Genomic DNA, 22,533 nt, shown 5'->3' on the forward strand with positions numbered 1-22,533 from the left:
TTTGAGGATCGTGTGGTCAGGGTCCAACGCCACTATACTACTCTCCCACCAGAATCAACGTAGCATTGGTTCGGTACCAAATTGAGTGGGATTGTTGTGTACAGGAGGTTACCATGAATAATAAGAATCCTCCGGGTATTGATAAGCTGAAAGACAAATCAAGCAACTGATCGGGAACTACATGTAATAACTTTGAAATGTGTTTTATTGCCTAACACGCTTGAAATGAAAATTTAGGTGAAGATTTTGGTGATATTTTGTTATCTGAGCTGGATGGTTTGGTCGTGGAGCTTTCATCGTTCTTCTGAACGACATCATCAGCATAAACTTCAGATAGAAGTGAAGTGTTCGAATTTCTTATCAATACCCAGAGGATTCTTATTATTCATGGTAACCTCCTGTACACAACAATCCCACTCAATTTGGTATCGAACTAATTTTTCCTGTTTACATAAATGAATTGTCGCGACTGTTTTAGGAATCGACATTTTTGTCCTCAGATGGTGTCACAATCTGAGGAATAGTAGGTAGTTAGGCTGATCATCTTGATCTCCAAGCTGACCTAGACTAGTTAGTTAAATGGCTTCAAAGTTGGATCTTGGAAATGAATTCTAGAAAAAGCGTGGTAATACACATTAGACATGGCAATAGTTATAATATACTATCAAAGGTACATCGCTTTCATGCATGAAAGAACACAAAGGCTTAGGGGTAACAGTATGTCACGACTTAAAAATAACTGTGTATTTCAAAGTAGCAGCCGCCAAAGGTTTTCGAACGTCACTTAATCGAACATTCAAGCGCTTTGACGAGGGGATATTACTGATTTTATACCCAATCTTTGTTAGACCATAGATGAAGCTCTGTGTTCAAGTAGCCAGTTCATGTCATACTAACACACTCGGGTGTGTTCAACGTTAGTTAAGGTCTTATCCCAACTCCCATACATTGATCACTTAATGCACAAAAATAACTTTCGCCTGTCAAATCGTAGAACGCTAAGTGACATGATATCGGCATTCTGTATTTTAAAGAAATGATTTGGATATTAATACGTCCTATCATTTTGCTTCCTCCATAAGTAATCATCTCTGAGGCGATATTAAGATGGTTCAAAGACTGTGATCTATTAAACTCAGAAAAGGAGTTCCGTTTTTCTCATTGAGAAGACAGTGACTCGAAGGTCCTACTCGAACAAGTGGTGCTAGATCCATCAACAAATATTTTCAATGAGAAACTGAATCTTCGCTAGAAAACAAGGTGGCAGGATTAACACAGATCCACTGGCCTTCTATCATTGTTACTGAATACTCAGCCACAAATTTATCGTCTCTAACGTCTTTCCTGAACATATTCTAGAATTCAAGTAGTTTAGTCTTTGAAAGTATGTCCAACAGTCCAGTCACAGACTTCATCGCAAAGCCGATATTGTAACAAGAAGTGTACAAGTTGATTTATCAAGTAAGAACACCAGAAACTGCACATTTTAATGCAGATGGGCCTAGATTAACATAGGTGGACATCAGTTCATACAAAAATACCACAATAGTGCATATAATGTAAACATTATTATTTCTGTAAAATAGCACTACTGAAGAACTCCAAGATGGTTTTCTCACAAGAACTCAAATACCAGTTAGCTGTTTGTGGACAATATTAATATCTGTGTCCGTATTTGTGTCAATTAACATTAGAACCACATTCGAAAGAATTCTGGGATAATGTAGCATAAACCTTCGGATAAAATAAAAAGTGTAACTAGTCTTCTGGATAAATTTGACTTTGTAACTACTTTTTCACCATACAACAAAAACGTTTTCACAGAAATTCACTGGCAAGAGCCGATTTAAAGAACAAAGAGCAAACACTACTACGTGAGCCAGTCCACGGCTTGTGGATCGTAAAGATCGAACCTACAGAAAATATAAGAATAACTGACAATAACTATGAGTTAATCAACGAACAACGCATTGGATTTTTATTGCATCTATCCACTGAATGTACAATTTATAGACCTACTGACCTAATGTGATGAAAGATATCCATCATCATTCACTTCAGAATGTAAGAAATTAAAATGAATTTTCCAAATTATGGGATGTGTGGTTACATCGTCATAGATAACAACCTTTTAAAATGCTTTTTTACCCACTAGACAAACGAAATGCTTTGTACGATGAGCTGTTTATTCTTAGATGTGATCCGTCAATATTATGTAAATATAGCTAAATAAAGACCTAGAGTTTGAGTGAAACAGGAAGAATCGAGAAGAAGGGAACCAATCAACTTAATCATTCATTGTAGAGATATTGAATTTTTGTTACTCAACCTTTCTTCGCGTCAAGGTCACTGGTTTCATATATGTTGCACCACGTTGCCTAACGGGTTGTAGGGTGGATATGCCATTAGTGTGTTTTAAAGTTACTACCATTTTGAAATTACTCTCTTAACTAGTAGTAAATAATTAATTCCCGTTAGCTTGATGAATATGAATCTTAAGACACTTCGTCGTCACTGTTTTTGACACCCATTCACATTAAAGGGAATGATGCCTATTGTCATCACGTATCCATTGCGTAAAGATTTACATCTAGGGTATAAAATATTAAGTCCACTCTTCATTCAGAATACACAGATGCAAGTACTCAGCGCCGTGATACAATCAACGGGAAAAGAATTCGACATGCATGTCGAATCATTAATGATTGATATCGAAGTTCTCATCCCTTGTTTTAAAATCTGCTTCTCCACTTCTCATAAATTGTCAGCATCTTGATTTGTGATCATCACATCAATTAGCCATTAGAAGGGATAAGGGTTACCGGCTATTCGCTGCTCACTATAGTGGTTTTAAAGCCCACGATAATTTTGATTGTAAAGTGGAAGGGATAAATATGCAGTTATAGAGAAAGATAATTAAAAAGTTGTAGGGGTTTAAATAGATCCTCAGAGTGATATGCGTTCTTGATCCCATGGTTTTATGCTTTTCTCTTTTCGAAAATTTAGCATCACTAGTCTCACTAGTAATATATTGTGGTCGTTTTTCCTACATAATTGACTATGAGCAGATTTTCTCAGCTTGCTGGGTCTTCTGATCTACAAAAACAATCGTGGGATGTAAAATCAACCTCGGAACTCTATCCGGGGGACGAAAATAATTGTTCAAATTCAATTAAAAAATCAAAGGATAGAAAATCTCGTGCTTCAAAGCGTTCGACAGAGTCCATCCAGTCGCGTTCCACTGATACTGCTTTAAAAAGTAGGTTTGATTTTTAATTCTGTGTCTCATTTTAAAGATTTCATCAATACATCTTTGTATAACAATTGGTCAGGTGTTTTTAAACAGTTTGTGTGTTAACTTTTTATTTATTTATTTGAACGCAAACGTTGATACAAGGGAGCATCAAATTCATATGTGCCACACAATAACAATGACGGCAGTAGTAGTTATCATTGATTTGTATGGGGGTTGTGATACTACCCGGGTGCCCAGACCGAAACAAGTGGTTTTCTTAGGGGGCTTCTACCCGGGCCTTTGGCCTGAAGGTCTAACCCACAAGGTAGTGTGGCAGCGTAAGGAGTTGCAGTTCCATGGTATCTAGTGACCGACAATAGGTTCATATGCCATTTGTTCCTCCATGATACTGGAGCCCATGTGCATCATTGACTTGGAATCCTGGTCTTCCAACTCTACTAGGTGGGTCCTCCATACCCACCAACCCGTTTAGGGTGCCGGACATTCGCATTTCGTTCTCTCAATTTCGTAAGCAACACTCCTGATGAGAGAAGACGGAGTAGGACTTCCCTGATAGTGGCTGTATATATGTGGTCATGTAAGAGCATTTGGAGAGTGAGAACAAACTCTCTTTCCTTGACTGTACCAGGGTATTTGGGGGGTGAATGTTAACTAAAACTAAAACATAAAGTAAACGCATTGTGACAACTTATATATAGATTTAACCTCTGAATCTATTTCATTTTTAAAATATAATTGTTCTATTTTTTATGGATGTTAAGTGAACATAAAATAATCATATTTTAAATTCGTAGTGGATTCAGAGAGGTTAAATCTATATATCTTATCTCAGTGAGTTTTTTTCTTTTCGTCTACGTATAACCTATTGTGTTGATGATTAAAAGGAACAATTTTTTTCATGCACTTATTTCTCATCTAGAACTCAAACGAGAATGATAAAATTCCCAGATACATAAGGATCATATTTCGCGCACTATCCTGTGTTCCATGCAATATGATAAGGCTGCATAATTCTGCGGAAATATGTCTCTAATAAGTTATGAAATATCCATTAAAAGACTACCAATTACTTTTAATAAAAGCTGAAATGTAGTTTAAATTAGAAGGGTATTGAGAAAGATTTTATCGGGATTTTGAGGCTCATGTATACAATTAGTTTGAAATTGGGCTCTGGACCATCGACTTCTACTAACTCAATTCAATCACCAGACTTCTACCTTCAGCCTTTCATTTTGATGAGAATAGCCCCTAACACGCTCAGACACAGTAGGTCTTTTCTGGGAGAGGTAATGGAGGTGCGGTCGTGAAATAGCGTTCTGAGTGGACAGCGGTTTGTTTATTCCATCGGGTGTACCAGAACATGTAATTCGAATTGAATTAAACTTGCTAACCAGGTGTAACTTTGTTTATTGAGGTTCTAGCTAAATTCACTGTATGTAATGGTCAAAAATGGTAGCAAGTAGTAGCTTGTTCAGAGTTTGCTTGGTAGTGAAATGACATTTATCATTTAGCTTCTGAGAAAACTTTTAACCTCGATGGATAGCGAGAAATGACACTTGGGCAAATGCCACTTTTAAACTCACTAATTTAAAACATAGTCTAGTAATCTATAGATTGCTTCATTATTTATGTGTATTTATTGTTTATAACCTACACATTCTGAGTGTAGATTTAATGTTTCTCAGTACGTGGCCATTTTCCCAAGTGACTTTTCACCATTACTTACTGTACTATTGTTTATGGAGTTCTAGATAAAGATTGTTTTTAGTTAACAGTCGAATTTCACTCGTAATTTATCCTTAGTATTTCGTGTTTGATTTGTTTCATTCATCCAAAGTTGACGCAAAACCTACACCGAGTACTGTTACCCTTGAGAGCTGTAGAGATATACAAGAAAACTTAAAAGGTAAACACGAAAACTTGTAATTTTTTGTCACGTTAGTTTTGTTGTCACATCCTGACCCAGGTTCAAAACACTCTCTACCTACTCCAGTTTAAAGAACCGGGTAGTATAATAAGTGGAGTATGACTCATACCCAAGTGTTTGGTGAGTTAATTATATATATGTGTATATACTACTGATAAGGTTATTATTTCTATTTTGTCTTGATGATTTCATGCCGCTGTGTTAATGTGAGGCATGGAGACATGAACTGACGGTGCTCGTGTGCGCCAGGTTCTGAGTTGTACATGACTAACTGACCCATGTAAACCCTCATCAAATTTCTTTCTGTTTTTTAGACGATATCGATGGTTTGTACATTGAACCGTGTGGATTTCGTAATGTAAGAAATTCGTGTTTCCTTAATGCTTCTCTCCAACTCTTACTCAATATTCCAACTTTATGTTCAACTTTGTATAAATTTCGCGGTATATGCGTTTCTTCAGCTGAGTCCGCTTTCCATGCTTCAGGCGTTCAAGGAAAGAAAACCCCTTTGACAGATCAATTGTAAGTTTTACCTTCCATTCGTCTAGTTGACCTTTTATTTAAACCTTCACACTTGGTAGCTTTGTATTGATGGTAAAAGAATCTGGACATTATTGTCAGTCTTTACTTTTCAGAAATATACTAGGATATCGTACTGGAGATCAGAATATTACGTCGAAATATTCATTATTTCTCTGAATCAGATGTCTCATTACCATTCATTTTCCCACAGAGATTACTAGTTTTATACTGCGCTTACCGCTACCCAAATGTTTGACTACAAGTTATGCATTGTGTACACCGTGTTTGTTTACATTCTACTTTTGATAGATATTAGAAGGCATTTAAAGACTAGTAGTGTTTTTTGCTATATTACACTATTTTATTACAATAAGTTAATCATTTTTGGTAATATAAAAGTTAAATCAACTTAGAAGACGTTATCTAAGCATTAGTCAATTGGTAGTATTGGGCAATAATGGTGGCGTATAGAAGAGAACTAAATATTTTGTATGGTAGACAGCTTTAAGGGTGATAGTAGTACCTGGTTATCAATTGTATGAATATTTTATGTAAGTGGTGAACAAAACAACGGACTATGAAAATAAGTATTTATGCGATAGGAATTTTTCATTTAACCAATACTACAATAGTGTAGTATAGCAATTTAGGCTGTTGGACATTTATACTGGGATCCAAAGTGATTATAACTGACTGAACCATGTTTTATTTCCGTGTTTTTTGTCTTCAGTGACACGACATTCAAATAGTTTGAATGAATGAAAGAGTGGAAACGAAACTATTTTACATTGATTCGTTAAATTTTCTTTGAAGTTCAAAAAGCAGTATGGTCCTAAGGAACTAAACTACCGTCTTTAAAGATCAAAACATTTCTTTAATCGTCAAGTTAATTTACGGTTAAATAAAGGTGAGAAATCTCGTAATATTGAAACAACTAATTTATAAAGTACGTATACATGTACTCAACCTTGTGGCACATTTCAAATGTGAATAATTTACAGAATAATGAAGCAGACGAAGGAATGGGTTCAAATTTATGGTTCACTGTCTGAAAGACACGAGCTTAACTGTCAACCTACTGTTCCACTGGTTAAAGCCTAAATAATGTGATTGCTAGATCCGTTGATTATTCAACATGTTTGAATCATTTCGTCATTACACGACAGACGCAAAAACTTATGCAGACTATATGAATAATATATACATATAACTTGTGTGTGTGTGTGTGTGCTAATTGGGCATTCATTTTTCGGCAAATTTAAACATAGGTGATAATTTCTGGGAAAAATACATTCGATCCCCTAATAAAAACAAATGATAAGCTTGATTATAGGAATAATAACGTATCTCCTGGCGTATCTGTTCCCATTTCTTAGTTGTGCCGGGATTTAAGAAAAAAAAACCATTCTTGTAATATTTGGTAAAAACAAATAAATCAAAATGTCATATATTTGATAACACATAAATTCCATTGTCAAAAACGAAACGAAACTACTGTACGTTTTTTTGTTCAGTATAACATGAATTATGCGTTTTACATTAATTCAGTGTAAATTTTATTCTTCTTTATTTCCTCTATTGTTTGGTTACTTGCTTCGGTTTGGGCACCCGGGAAGGATCACAGCCCTCACACAAGTCAAATGAGATTTGTGTGGCCCATATGTATCTGATGCCTCCTTGTACCAGTATTTATGTGTTCAAATAAATAAATAAATACTATTGTTTGATTATGTTTAGTATTTGTTAACTGATTAACAAATACTAGTTAACATGGTTGATGCCGTGTTTTTTTTTTCTGAAGAGTAAAGAAAGTCTTCTTCGGATATCAGTTTTTGTCTTTCTCGTTACATTGTATAGTTCTCAATGTTTTTCTGTTTTAAGTGTCAATGTTTCTGCAGATATAACTCAAAGAAATAATAAATAAATATTTATATTGTTACTGTTATCCTGTTTTATTTATCTCCCATAGGTTAGAATTAATTGAAAAACTCAATCCACAAGTAGTGGAGAATGAAACCATACTAAATAATACTTCCCAATGTTGTAATGGTTATGGTAATAAAAATGATAATATTGATAATAATGTCATTTATGCAAACAAAACAAGAGTGGGCAGCAATTCGAATAGTCCTGTTCCCTCAACTTATAAACTGTCACAGTCCAATGGTGTACAACCATTCATGCTAAAACATTTGATTACACCGAACCCAATTTTTGGAAAATTGCTTCATATGAACACAGGTTTTCAAGAAGATGCCGCTGTAAGTATATATAGGATTTATGTAAAGTATTCTTTGTCGTTTGTTTAAAAAAAACTTATGCTTGCCAGTCATTTAGGTTATATAAGGGATTTGTGGTAATTGTTGAGTTTCATAGTTTACATTACGAATAGACTTTCGTTAGACAATTGTTGAAAACTAGCAAGGATTGAACAGCTGTTTCTCTCAAGTACAGGACTCCTCAGCAGTAGGCATCCACGACTGAAACACAGACTTATGTTCTTGGCTTTGAGTTGCACTTTAGTTGTGTGATGAAGTTCAGTGGCTGGGGCATTCGATTTTCAACCTATAAACCACATGCTCGAACCGTCCTTCATTTAATTAGGTTCAGATAACCAGATGTGTTATGTTCTTCAGTTATGTCCTATTAAATCATACAGAACTATTTATTTAATTTGATCGGTTTAATTAACTTGGTTCTCCCGCCTGTTGATGATATTCAGAGTGTTTACGTTATAATTGATAGTTTGAATAGGTGGTCATTTAATTGTATGAAATGTTTCTTTACGTTAGAAATGTTAAGCTTTTTTTTATAATCAGTACTGAGTTTAGCAACAATCATTATTTTGTGGGGGATTTTATTCAATGAGTAGTATTTCATGTGATAAGAAATATGGTCCAATTTATTCAACGTTTAAAGATTATAATTTCTATATATTTGTCAGTATGATTAACTTGCTAATACCCTTCTTCTTCTTCTTCTTCTTCTTCTTCTTCTTCTTCTCCTTCTTCTTCTTCTAAACCGCACATTCAAATCTCAATTCTCTTACTTCGGTTTGGACAACTGGTTAATATCACTATGCCTCAGATATAGTATGGACTGATGCTCGGATTTTTGAGTATTCAAACATTTTCAATCTAGTGAAAAAATTTCATAGTTATGATTATGATTGTTGCATTTCTTTTCTAGTATTCTTTTAATAAATGAGAACATCGAAATTATTATTATTGTTTAGTTCATAAAAAAGCTTTGGAATAACTGCGCTCCAAAGATAGTATGTGCTACACAAAATAAGTTTGTGTGTAGGCCGGGATACTGCCCGGTCGCACTAATGGAAGTAGTTGATCTTTTACGGGATCATTCCTTAAACCTAAGTCTAATCCACAAGATAATAGAGTAACATCGGGAGACGTTCTACGGTAGCTACTTACCAAAAATAGGTTCATACGTCATTTGTTTCTTCGGTATTCTGAAGCCCATGTACATCACTGGTTTGAAATCAGAGTTTTCCGATTCCCTTAGGTCAATCCAACCACCCGGTTCAAATCACCATTCACTTTGGATCCTCTCACTTTTGCAAGCAACATTCCCAGCTCATTAAGGTAGTGAATAGAGACTCTCTAGGAAAGGGTTTGAACTCACAACTATATGAAGGGTTTTTAAGAGGGAGAGTGAATTCTTTCTACTCTCGGCGGTACCTGGGGATTTGGGGACTGATTGATTATAGATTATACTTGTGATATTGTGAGCAACTTCAAGTTTAATTTTTTGCTTGTTTCTTTCACTCAGGAATGCTTGACTTATCTGCTTACACAATTACATGAAGAACTGGGTTGTACAGCGGTAGCTAAGAGTACAGATGTACATCTTTTGAATAATACAGATCAAAGTCAAAATGATTCAGAATGGATAGTTACTGGTCGAGCTGGCAAACACTTTCCAGAAGCTAGAAAAGTTTGTTGTCACTAAAAGTTTTGGTTATTTTCAGTCTTTTTTTATGGATGTATTGATTAGATTAAGACTTATATAAAGAGTATGGGACGTTTTCATGAAATGAAGTTGAAGCACTCATATGTTTGTTTTGGCCAAGAATTCCCAAAATAATCAAAGTATTGTTCGTTTGTATCTAACAGTCATATACATAATAACACACTAGTGTAAGCTATAAAAAGTTCGAATGACAAATTACAAAATTTCGTTTCAGTTTTCATGTAAATCATGTGGAAATTTAATGGATTACAGGAGTGTCATGGGTTTTCTAAAAAACCCCTTAAGCTTCTTTATATGGGAGAGAATAGACCATAATTACGAGTTGTTTGGAGTCCCTCAGTGGAATTTATCTTTCTTTTACGCGCTTTCTGAAAGTCGACTGTTTCGTTTCCCAAAAGTTTCTGTAATGGTGACGGTATATACAATCTAATTGCTTGAACAGGAATATATGTAAGTGGTTCGAACCTGCGACTTAATGCCTAAAAGTTGAATGCTTTAACCACGGAGCCGCTCTTCTGTGTATTAATTAAATTTGGAATTTTTAACCACATAATTTCATTCCGGTGAGTTAATATCATCTCATTCTTACCGCAAAGTTAATACTTGTCAGAAAAGCGTACTTGCAATCTTGAGTGGATAGATTCTCCCTATGAGATTCAAATCCGTTTCAACCAGCTTCAGTCTTTGGGAGTTATATACAACTTATCATAAAGGAAAGTGATGAAAAGATCTTTGTTCGAAATGCGAACTTTCTAGGTCTATAACTTAATCCAGGTGTTTAAATTAAATAATTCAAATAACAAAACGTAAAAAATGGTACTTTTTGTATTATTCTTTGCAAATTGATCAAAAGTTAATTCTTCAAAGTATGTACACATCGTTTGTAATAATAATACAAACTTATTGAAATCAAATTACTAAAGTAGTTAACCAGTAAGGGCAAATTTGTTATTCTACAGCTGGGAAGTAAAATTTCTTATCTTAATTTATCTTCTTATTTGTTTTTCAATTTTCTATAGATAGAACTTGATGGTGGTCAAAGTCCTATTGCTTCATTATTTTGTGGTACACTTGTAACTCGTTCTAATCTAAGCAAATCAGATAATAGTTACAATGTTCATAATTATTCAACTGTAAATAGTCATGCCAAAAAATCTGCTATCAAAGAACCATTTTTCATGCTTCATGTACCTATAGACAATCCTCTAGTAAGTATGTGTTCATACTCACCATATTCTAGTCAGTTTCTGTTAATTATTATCGCTGTTTTCACAGTTTAAATCACTAACCGTTCTTAATTAAGCAACCGTTGAGAACTTGGAAGCACTAAATGACCGTTTCGTCCCGGTACGGGACTCCTCAACAATGAATGTCCATGACCTCGCGCATGAACACAGCCTCTAAATCACCTGTTCGGTATCCAACTGTGTTAATGTCTAGTTTTAATCAATTCACGATATTGCAAAACTGTCAGGCGGCCTGCTTAAATACCTGGACTATCTGTTGCTGCCATTTAAATATTTCAACAAGTCTGTTAATCGCATAACTTATTCAGGTGCGTTTATGAAAAGTTTACTACCTTTCACTGTACAGGTTACAAAAACTTACAATCAGCGACATTGTGATAGCTGGCAATATGCATTCAAAGGACTGAACATTATTCAGATGTCGATTCCTGAACTGCTTACATCTAACTGGCGATCACTGAATATTTATCGCAAGGGTCGATCAAGAAATAAGAAAAGGAAACTTGTTGAAATACTTTGTGCTGGAAATTCTATATTGTACCAAAATATTATATTGAATAAAGCCATTAATAATAATAATAGTAATCACATGCACCAAATAAATATCCCACACTCGACATAGTATTTTTATAAATTCAACTTCTATGTACTCACTTGAGAGGATCGCTTAATTATTGGCTCCACCAGTGATAAGTCCACTTTATTTCAATACTGTTGCAATAACCCCGCTTCGGTTTGGGCGCTCGGGCAGTATCCCGGCCCTCACACAAATCGAATGATGAAGTGCGGCGCATATATATTTGGTACACCCTTGTTGTAAGAATGTTTATGTTGTTCAATAGAGAATAAATAATTAATGACCTGATTGTCCTGACGCTTCTTATTAGCTCATGAAAATTCTTTCTGTTTTCAGCCTGTTCAAATAGATCACAAGAGAATTTGCCTTGTTTACCTTCTATTGCATGACTCAAATACTTATATATATATCCATTTATAATACAAATGTTTTATTATGTTGTATCATCATTTGCAAAGAAATTTGTTTCCACGCACTGTGTTGGTTAATTTTCTATCACTATGATGTAGTTGCTTCTACTGCTGTGGTCACTTGACTACAACTTACACACACACACTTGACCTATAAAACAAACAAATGGTGTATACATTGACGTGCAAAATCAGTAGAATTCTAAATATAGAGTTGCAGTTTTAGTTAGAAGTATAGTATGACGATGAGCTAATCCATAATCAAGGAAACTATCAAGTTTTTTGTACAAACTTCAAGAAATAAATCATTTTTATCGTAAAATACTTGATAGAGATACTTTTATACAGTGTTCAGAATGTGTACAACTGTTATTTTTTTTATTTCAACACATATATTGGTACAAAAAGGCACCAAATACATATGCGCCACACAAATCTTATTCGATATGTGTGAGGGCTGTGATACTACCCGGGTACCCAAACCGAAGCAGTTAGTTTTCTTAGGGGGCCACTCCCCGAGCCTTCGACCTGAAGGTCTGATCCACAAGGTAATGGAGCATCGTAAGGAGATGCAGTCCCATGGTAGCCGGTGACCAACGATTGGTTCATACGCCATTTGTTCCCGCAGGATACTGGAGCCCATGTGCACCATTGGTTTGGAATCCGGTTAAAGCCCCGGACCTTCGCTTTTCGTCTTCTCAATTTCGTAAACAACACTACTGCCACGAGAAGGCAGTGATTAGGACTTCCCTGGCAGAGGCTATATAAGCGTGGCCATGTGAGAGCATTTCGAGAGGGAGAGCGGACTCTCCCCACTCTCGGCATTTGGGGGCACAACTGTTACGGAAAATACTTAGTGTCATTTAATTTATGGTTAGTAAAAGTGAGATATGATTAACCACTGAGCGTCAATAGATACTAACTAAATAGAAACTGACTACTAATTATTTATTATCTTATTCCCTTTCCTATTGATTGATTTCTTCTCTGAACTCACTGAGTTTAAAGTGCTCATAATTATGTTGAATAAAGTATTATCTCTAGTCTGATTACTCGATATCTCTATGTTTGGTCGTGAATCGTATATCTAGTATAATGTGATCCCTGTCTATGTACTACGTATCGATCGAGTATCTGGTCTAAGACTAGAAAAATTCCTATCAGCGGTCGTGTCGCTGTATTTTAGTAGTATAACGTAGCAAACAGAAAATATTTCTTTATTAATATAGGGGTGTGTGTGTGTGTGTGGAGATTGTAGTATTTTCAAAATTGATCTTAGCTGGTTTACCATTAAAAGCCTGGAACTACTGGATGGTCGTTTCATACTAAACTTCCTCATAACGTTCTATAATTCCTATATATGTAATTCTTAAGCAAATTTAATTAATTTAATATTTTCTAGGCACTAATGAATTTCCTATAAAATTATCCATGATCTCAATATAACAAAGCTTTAGAGTGAATATATATTCGAATTGTTGAGATTATATAGCAATCTATGTACAATATTAAAATCAGGGATACTGATAATAAGGATTTTAAAAAAAACGAAACTTCCTAAAATCATTAAACTTTTACAAGTTCCGTTATTTCTGCTGTGAATGTCTTTTGACCTATAAAAAACTCTCTGGTTATGTTGGCTGGAAAGTGGCTTCAAGTTCACGCGATTAGTTTAAGAATCTTTAAAACTCGTACTCTACGATATTATACTTTTATTCCAGGTAACGTTCACCTTAGGATATCGATTGTAGATGTGACATTCCTTTTTTTTTTCAAAAAAAAGAAAAACACCAGTCTCTTGTACAATCATCCTGTGAAAATAACAAATTTACGTGAATCACTTAGTCCTTCTTGTTTGGATTCCATTCAAATAAGAGTTTGCATTTGCTCAAACTCATAATTAAATCATGTCATCATTATTAATGAATTCAATGAATAGACACTCTATTATGAGAGATCATTTATGATAAAGTATTTGTGACCTAATCAAAGATTGAAGCATATACTGATCTCCTCTTAAATGAATAATTTTTTAAAACGAAAAATGTTTGCTTGAGGATAGGAAAAAAAGAATTAATCTTGTGCCGGGGAAGTCCTAATCACTGCCTTCTCGTGGCAGTAGTGTTGTTTACGAAATTGAGAAGACGAAAAGCGAAGGTCCGGGGCTTTAACCGGATTCCAAACCAATGGTGCACATGGGCTCCAGTATCCTGCGGGAACAAATGGCGTATGAACCAATCGTTGGTCACCGGCTACCATGGGACTGCATCTACTCACTATGCTCCATTGCCTTGTGGGTTAGGCCTTAAGGTCGAAGGCTCGGGAAGTGGTCCCCTAAGAAAACCACCTGCTTCGGTCTGGGCACCCGGGTAGTATCACAGCACTCACGCAAATCGAATGATTTATGTGGCACATATCTACTTGGTGCCCCTTGTGCCAATATCTATGTGTTAAAATAACTAAATAAATAACTCATAAGTTGTATAAAACTGTATTTAAGCTTCGTTAAATTCTTAAGAATATAAATTCTATGCTCCTTGGCCAATGAGCAGTACAAACCATCTAAGCTCTTCTTCAGTGTTTCATAAGATCAGGAGTACAGTATAGTTTCTACTGGTCGAACTGGTAATTCTTACACGTAACCGATTAATACATCACAACTGAATGAATTTTGCGAGAACAGAAACATTGACTTATTGACTGAATAATAATTAATAACAATACAAAAACTCCATCAAAATCATCCACCTGAGCTACAAATCTTCTCCACCATCTCACAAGCTGTTTTTTATATTCACAATATTTGATCAATAGAGTCAGTCAGTCGGTCATAATCATCGTAAAGCTGTGGCATACACGTGCGTTGGTCTCAATCGCTCCAGTTATTGTGATTGACCCTCAAGTAATTAAGTCAATACATGGTTAATCAGTTATCTTAATTCATTAATTGTGCATATTAGATGTTCTTAAGCTAATAAATTGACCTTAGGTAAACTTAATAATATGAGACTCAAATGAGATTTTATTTTAGCAAAATTACTCATATTTACATATGCTTGTCTTTTTTTGTTGATGTGACATATCTCGCCTACTTTTATGTGTGTAATTTTGATTACAAATTATATCATTTTCCACAGGTTAATTCCGTTGAATCAGCTTTACGGTATTTAGCTGAACTTGAAGTAATAGCAGATTATCATAATTCTTCTGATTCTCAAATATCATTGGTACGTCGTCGATCAATGATAGATCGTCTTCCACCGTACTTAATTATACAATTGAAACGATTTTATAATGAATCTAAGGTGAAAAATGTACAAAATATCAATACATCTGTAAATAAATTTAACTCTACTACATCACAAACATCTGTAATTATTCGTAAACATTTGAAATCAGTTAATATCCAATCTAAACTTCTTATACCAAAAGGTAGGTTCGAAACGCGGTGATTGGCGCTTGTATATTTTCATAATAGTAGCATAGATATGTGATGTTACTCTCATTTACCAAGTATAGATTTGTGGACTCAGCTGTGAGTCATGTTTTATATCGGAGGGTTAATGAGACTCTATTAGACTGTTCGAACCGAGTTAGTTAGAACGTTGTCCGTAGATATGGCATGTGCTTTGCACCTTGTAAGTGCAAAGTATTTTACAAAACTGAGCCCGTTTGATTTCAATTTAATTAACACTCTAAATTGTCATTATTCTTATTTACCAAGAGTAGTAACGAATATCACGTTTGTTTAGTCTTTTGGTGCTGGTCAAATTCCATCGATTAAGTTACAGTGTGACCACTAGTCTAAGGGGTTGTGTTCAAATGTTGGATTATTGGAGGTTGTCGGCAGGAGACAGCAGAGCTTAACTTTATGCTGGTCGGTACTCGTCAGCAAGTTGTATCTAGAATCTTGAGGGAAATGATACTCAGACTACTGGATTAAGTAGCTTCACAATCTGAGACATTACTACTGATCTATTCTACCTGCACGAACCTGTATACGTATATATATTCCACTATCTAATCCATCACCTTTTTACTTTCTTTCTGTTTACACATTTAGAACTTTTAAATCAAGAAACACACTTCAGTCATTCACAACGTAATTATCGTCTTCAAGCTGTTATATTTCATGTTGGTGAAACAGTTGAATCAGGTCACTATACAATTGCTGTGCGTATAACTAATCCCCTGAAAAAATCAAACAGCAACTCTTCCACATTTATCTATTTTGATGATGATCGTGCTTGTGTGTTAAATAACGCAGAAAGTATAAATCTCCTACTAACCACACATCATCCATTAGATACAAGAAATTGTGTATTCCTTCATTTGAAAAAACCAAAAACATTTCAAACTAATCCTGAACACGTAATAACATCATCATCATCTAACCAACATCACAGTGCATTAAACGTTTCTATCAATCATCCACGCACACCGTATATTCTTCTCTATGAATCCCAAATAGGAGTTCATTCGGACACATGATGATGATGTGTACATGTCACTGAATCATTTTCTGTGTGTATGTGTATGCTGGCATTTCAATTATTCTTTTCCTTTCTTTTTCTATGGTTTTGATTTTTCTATTGTTTGATTGTGTAACTTTTTTTTTTAGCAAAAACTCTGAATTATCATTCTTTTTCCTATGAAAATCATTTGTAGACGAAGTTTTATTTTTCTTACCATAGCTTTTGTAAAAATCTTTTCTTGTTTTCTGTTTGTGACAAGTTTCGGAAGGAGACCGCAGGGGGGTGGTTAACAATAAGGAACCATTACGTGATTGCATTACATTTATAATTAAATGAGTAAATTATTCAACAGTACATATAGAATTTTGATACAGTAGTGGGCCAATCAGAAGTCATCAAATGATGTGTGCACATGATCGTCCAAGAAATAGCTTTAGTTTTTAATTGATAAAATATAAACCATTGATAGGCTTGATTACCTAAGAGACAGACGTACGTGTATGCTAATGAGTACACATACATGTTATTTGGTTCAGCCAATTAAACTTTTTCTTACTATTCATCTTTCCTCTTGAGTAACAGGGCTTGTGTGTAGAAAGTGTATCAGCATTGATTCTCTGTCAGCTCGTGTTATAGCAAATTTATTCTATTGTTGTTAACAATAGTATTCTTTTATTAAGGGGTTGTAATCTCTCGTTGATGTTCAGGACTGTGACTGATCAGTGTTTGTTGCCATATTTGCGTTCTGAGCAAATTGTCTTTTTATGGTGCTTTAGTTTACTTGGTACTTGGATGGTTGGAGAATTCAGGATGAGGGTTTTAGTTGGGTCTCAGCAACTGGACGTCCTAGTGTTCTTTTATTTGTTATTTGAGTAGTTCTGATGCAACTGTTTGAGGCCGGTCACGCACGACGTGTTTGCGGATAGTTTTAAGTGTGCTAGTTCCGTACTTATAAGACCTTACCATATAGGACGGAAATCCTTTTGGCAAGGTGTGATGTGCTGTTTTCAGGGCCTTCCCAGTCCTCTCCCGTTGTAGAAAGGCAGCATATCTGTAAATGTTGGTTGAGATAAAAAACTTTCTACCGACACAATCCTATGTACTCAGCAGTACGACTCGACTTGCGAACCACGAGTTTGTTGCGTTTAGTTTCACTGCTCTTCAACCAACCTGCTTGGTATGGTAGTTTCTAAAGGAATAAATATCTCAACAATTATAACTGGACTGGGTCATTACGAACTCGAAACCCAACTTCCACGTCAAGGTAGTTGGTATCATTGGGAGGTTTGTTATTGATGTTGATCACCAGTTTACTGTTATGATGGCAGTGCCTCGGAGTGAATTAACGAGATGGATATCAAAAATGTGGAATTGTCCGCTGTATCAACAGCACTAATTAAAATCGATAGCTGTCATCGTAAGATTGAGAAAATGAAACGGTATTTAAACAAAATTATCAGCTCATTGGTGGGCTACTTGGAGATGAGTTCGTGAAGTTTGGTCAGGAAGTTATCAGTGTAGTTCATTTATTTCAAGAGTGAAACAGATGTCACCAACGATATAGGATAGTCACGCTCTTTCACAAATTGAGTGAATATATGAAAGTAGCATCGGGTGTTATTTCGGCTGTTTTAATCATTAACTGTTGTCCTCAAAAATTAGGAAGTTCTGTCTTCAATCGCCGGTCGGGTTGTAGATTTCCGCTCTTGAGGAGTTCTATACTAGTACCTAACAGTTGTCCAATGTTTCCCGGTTCTTAGCAGTACTTCAACTGAAATCATTGTGCGATGAATACCACCTAAAAATCGAAGTAATCTCCATATAACCCCTTCACCTAAAAAGACAAAAGGATTTTATTTAGATGGTGTTTTACCAAGCGTATGACCGAATTCAAATTGAATGTATAATATATCTATTGAACACATTGTTGACAATGATGACATTGGTCTTGACAGTTTAAAAAAATACTTTTAAGTATGATTTTGTGACAAGGTTTTCGACCATAATTTTCGATACCTGAGCCTCGTGAACCTAAAAAGAGGAGAGAAATTCATAGAAACTACACTTCTGCAGTTATTTTGTGTATTACGAACGTGGTATATTTAAGATGAAATGTGAGTTTAGGGCTGTAAAAATAACTGAAAAGGACAATAGAATTGATAATCGATTCGACACATAACGTATCAGATTGAAGTGATTTCCTGGTTTTTCTGCTAATTTTGCAAAACACACGGATTGATTAAAAGTAATTTTCTCAGCTTCTACGATATAAAAGTGTCCTTGGAATAATTTATAATATTCAGGTGAAGTATATAACTGCTCTATCCATAATCAAAGGATGATATTAATACGTAACTGGGCATTGATTTATGAAATTGTCTACTTTATAATTTATTCTAAAAAAAAATGGAAGGAATTTGTTTAAGATTCATACTGAATGTTGTAAAATATTTTCCACCAATCTACTGATTTCCATTTATCTATTGAATGAGATCTTGTAATTTGTCATTAAAGATTATAACACGTAACGAATTACCATGATATTAAAAATGATCGATAATGATGTATATTATTGAATAGTAGTAAGTAATATAACGTTATACACCAAAAAAGGAATCGAGTGAGAACAACCAAAGTTAGTTGGGATATATTTTAAATTTTACGTTTCTTTAGACCATGCATCTTTAGTCATTTTTGTTACTATCTACAATGTAATAACAACAACAGGAAATGATTAAAATATAAAAAAAAACAGAACATTTTCTATGCCAGATTATGTTACTATTTGTTTGATACAATCATCATATTGGATAATCATTCTATTTAATCAATATAAATTGTCTTATCAATTATAGATTAGACTTGTTAACTTGTTTCTAAGTATGATTTATCTTCTAATATTGGATAGTGTAGTGTCAAGAGTGGGATTCTATACGTTCATAATATTGGATAGTTTTATAAATAATCAATATTACTCTTTATTGATTTATGCATCATCAATATTATTTCTTTATTATTATTATTATTATTATTATTATTATTATTATTATTATTATTATTGTATTGATCTATTCAATTAAGTTAATCAATAATATTAAATTGTTCAACTTATTCGACATATTACAGATCTACAGATCTACTCTATTGAATTAAGTCTAATCGAAATGAAATTTAATTTCTAATTAATTAATGGTAATGACTTATAAGTGTTTACTTAAGATAATGACTCTTTTATTTATTACTGAAAATAAGATCATTAGAATAAAAGTAATTGACAACTATTCAGCTATCGTTTTTTTTTCGATCTAAAAACAAAAGGGGTGACGATGATCAACGGCTATAATAGTTCATTATAGGATACTTCATTTAAGTAAGTTTCATTCATTAATGAATTAGATTTCTTTCAATTATATAATTCACTGGTTACAACTTAATTAAGGGTAGTAAAATCTATAAGGACAAGGTCAAAGGAAATTTTTTAAATAAATAAGGTAAACATGTTGAAATGTCACTGGTTAAGATAATGAGTCAGGTGAAGCTAGATCACCATGGAAAACCCGAAAGCACTGGACGGCCGTTTCGTCCTATTGTGAGACTACTCAGTAGTGCGCACCCACGACCTCGCCCCGTGCGAGGTCCGGACCCAAGACCAACTGGTTTCGCACGCGTTTCCCTTTAAGATTCTAATTTAGCGCTTGCTTCGTGATGCAGTTTGATGATTTGCGTAATGCATGTCCTATCCATTTCCATAATCTTTTCCTAATCTTCTATTCAGCTAGAAGTCGGTTTGTTCTTTCCCACAGTAGGCTGTAGCTGATGGTATCTGTTCAACGGACATTGAGTATCTTGTGTAGACACATGTTTATAAATACTTTTACCTTCTTGATGATGGTTGTCGCAGTTTCAGTATCATACAGTAGAACTGACTGTCTTAACGTTCATGTTGAAGATTCCGACTTTGATATTGGTTGACATTTGTTTTTAGTTCTATATGTTTTTCATTTGTAAGAATGTGGCCCTTGCTTTGGGAATCCTCAAATTGCCATTAGCTATATATATATATTAGCCTGAATCCAACTCAAATTGAACAATATCTTTATGTCAGTCATTGAATAATTTTCTCAGATGCATAAAATTCATTAATTCAAACTTGACAGTTATCATATAAAACATTAAAATATACAGAGAAAAATTAAGAGAAGAATTAAAAAAGAAGAAGAAGAAAAAGAAGAAAATTACCACTTATCACAAATTGCATGATATATCACTATCATTAGATAAACTATTCCAACTTTAGCTTTTAAAAAGAAAAAAAAGCAAGAAAAATTTAAATAATAAGACATAACCAGAAAAAAACAAACAAACAAACAAATAAACAACTTAATAAATGATGAAAATGAGAACGAATAAACGAGTTTTTGTTTCTAAGACAGAAAAAAAAAACAACTAGTAACAACAAGTCATAAAAAACTATTGATTATTTCAATTCGTATCTTTTTCTGTTTTATAAAAATCCATATATATATATATATATATATATATATATATATATATATATAGATATAGGATACAGGTTGGGAAGTGATTACTACGAATTGTGAATATGATTGGTTAACTTAAAAGTGATCACATTTATAATTGACCAATCAGAATGATGATTACGAATGGCGCTCAAAAAAAGCTTATATTTATATATGAATAAGATTACTTGTCAAATCATTCAACACTTGAATATGATTCTTAATTTATTTTCAATGTTTATTTGATTGATTATTTATTTTAATTTCTAACTATATTACTTATTACTACTTATATTAAGTAGTATAATACTGAATATAAATAATTATGTAAACAAAGTAAAAGAAGATATATCTTTTTTAAAAAAAAGAAGTAATCCCCTTCTGAAATTGAACATTGAACGGGCGAAAAAAACAGAGAATTAAAATAATCGATATCATTCCAAAAGTACCCTTTATTTATTTATTATCACTATTATTATTATCAAATAAATTCCGTCTAATTTATGTGTAGTTTAATTGGATTTCAATCTTATTCACATTCATATTTACATCTTTATGAATCGATCACGTACATTCATTAATTTTTTTCGGTCCATCTAACCAAATTTGGAAGATTTGAAGCGATTTTACTGAAATTCTTGATCTCTCTCTCTTCCGCCCTCATCGGAACAAAGAAAACAAACTCAACAATCAATTGAATTATATATTCATGTAAGTGTTTATATTCAATTCATAATCATGTTGTATAAATTAGATATTTTCCTGTATTTTCTTTGATAAATTCTTAATGAAGATCAGAAAGTGGTTTTAATGGATATATTATAATAATAATTTAATAGGTTGAGATCATGAGTTAATTATAAGCTGAGAATCATGACAATAGGATGAAACAGCTATTCAGTTCTTCCAGGTTATACATGATCGTTTAGCTTTAATTGAATCATGATCTCATCTATTAAATTCTCAAGTATTTATTATTGATTATTTAGAAAATAATAGTAATAATCAGTTTAGAGTTGAAATCGACAGTTTTTCAGCATGTAGATTAATCACTGTCTACTTGATTATCTTGAAATAACTGATGATTATGAATAAGATATAATAATGAGTATTAACTTATAATTCAATTTTATATACAAATTAATATGGATTGATTGAAATTAGCCATTACCATAATTGAATAATGGCTCAGTGGTTTGGAGGTTAGACGTTTGTGCAGGAGGCCGATAGGTCCTGAGGGCGGAATCATGGATGCGCACTGCTGAGGGGTCACATACTAGTAAGACGTGGCTGTCAAACAGTGATTCTAGGTTTTCTATGGTGGTCTAGTTCTAATCAACTCATGAATTCAACTATAAAATTACAAATCACTCTATTACTTTAAAGGGTTCACTTTATGAATTAACTATACATAGAAAATTATTGTTAACCAGGAAATATCATATAAATATTTATGGTTAATGTGATAATCCTCACAAGTGATCATTTAACATGTCAATAAAAATCAAACTCATTATCTTTAAGTCTCATGTTGAATACTTCTATTTATCAAATCATTTAATTATTACTTAATTTCAATAAAAAATTAATAAAATTCATATTACTGTCA

The 22,533-nt window shown here is 33.7% G+C and overlaps 1 protein-coding gene across 2 annotated transcripts; it reads left to right on the forward strand.

Annotated features, from left to right (window-relative positions):
- Window positions 1–2,338: 2,338 nt before the first annotated feature.
- Window positions 2,339–19,022, forward strand: USP10 (Ubiquitin carboxyl-terminal hydrolase 10). Of its 2 annotated transcripts, XM_051216790.1 has the most exons (7): window positions 2,339–3,259; window positions 5,498–5,705; window positions 7,675–7,966; window positions 9,495–9,659; window positions 10,715–10,903; window positions 15,067–15,361; window positions 15,993–19,022. In XM_051216790.1, exons 1-7 carry the CDS (start codon window positions 3,061–3,063, stop codon window positions 16,418–16,420), a joined length of 1,776 nt encoding a protein of 591 aa, XP_051065405.1. In that variant the 5' UTR covers window positions 2,339–3,060; the 3' UTR covers window positions 16,421–19,022. The 2 variants fall into 2 exon arrangements, with proteins under 2 accessions (XP_051065405.1, XP_051065406.1); XM_051216791.1 differs by lacking the exons at window positions 2,339–3,259; window positions 5,498–5,705; window positions 7,675–7,966; window positions 15,067–15,361; window positions 15,993–19,022 and adding an exon at window positions 10,936–12,488 and having other exon boundaries at window positions 8,606–9,659; window positions 9,694–10,903.
- Window positions 19,023–22,533: the final 3,511 nt, after the last annotated feature.

This window comes from Schistosoma haematobium, chromosome 6, assembly GCF_000699445.3.
Source record: "Schistosoma haematobium chromosome 6, whole genome shotgun sequence".
Taxonomy (NCBI): Eukaryota; Metazoa; Platyhelminthes; class Trematoda; order Strigeidida; family Schistosomatidae; genus Schistosoma; species Schistosoma haematobium.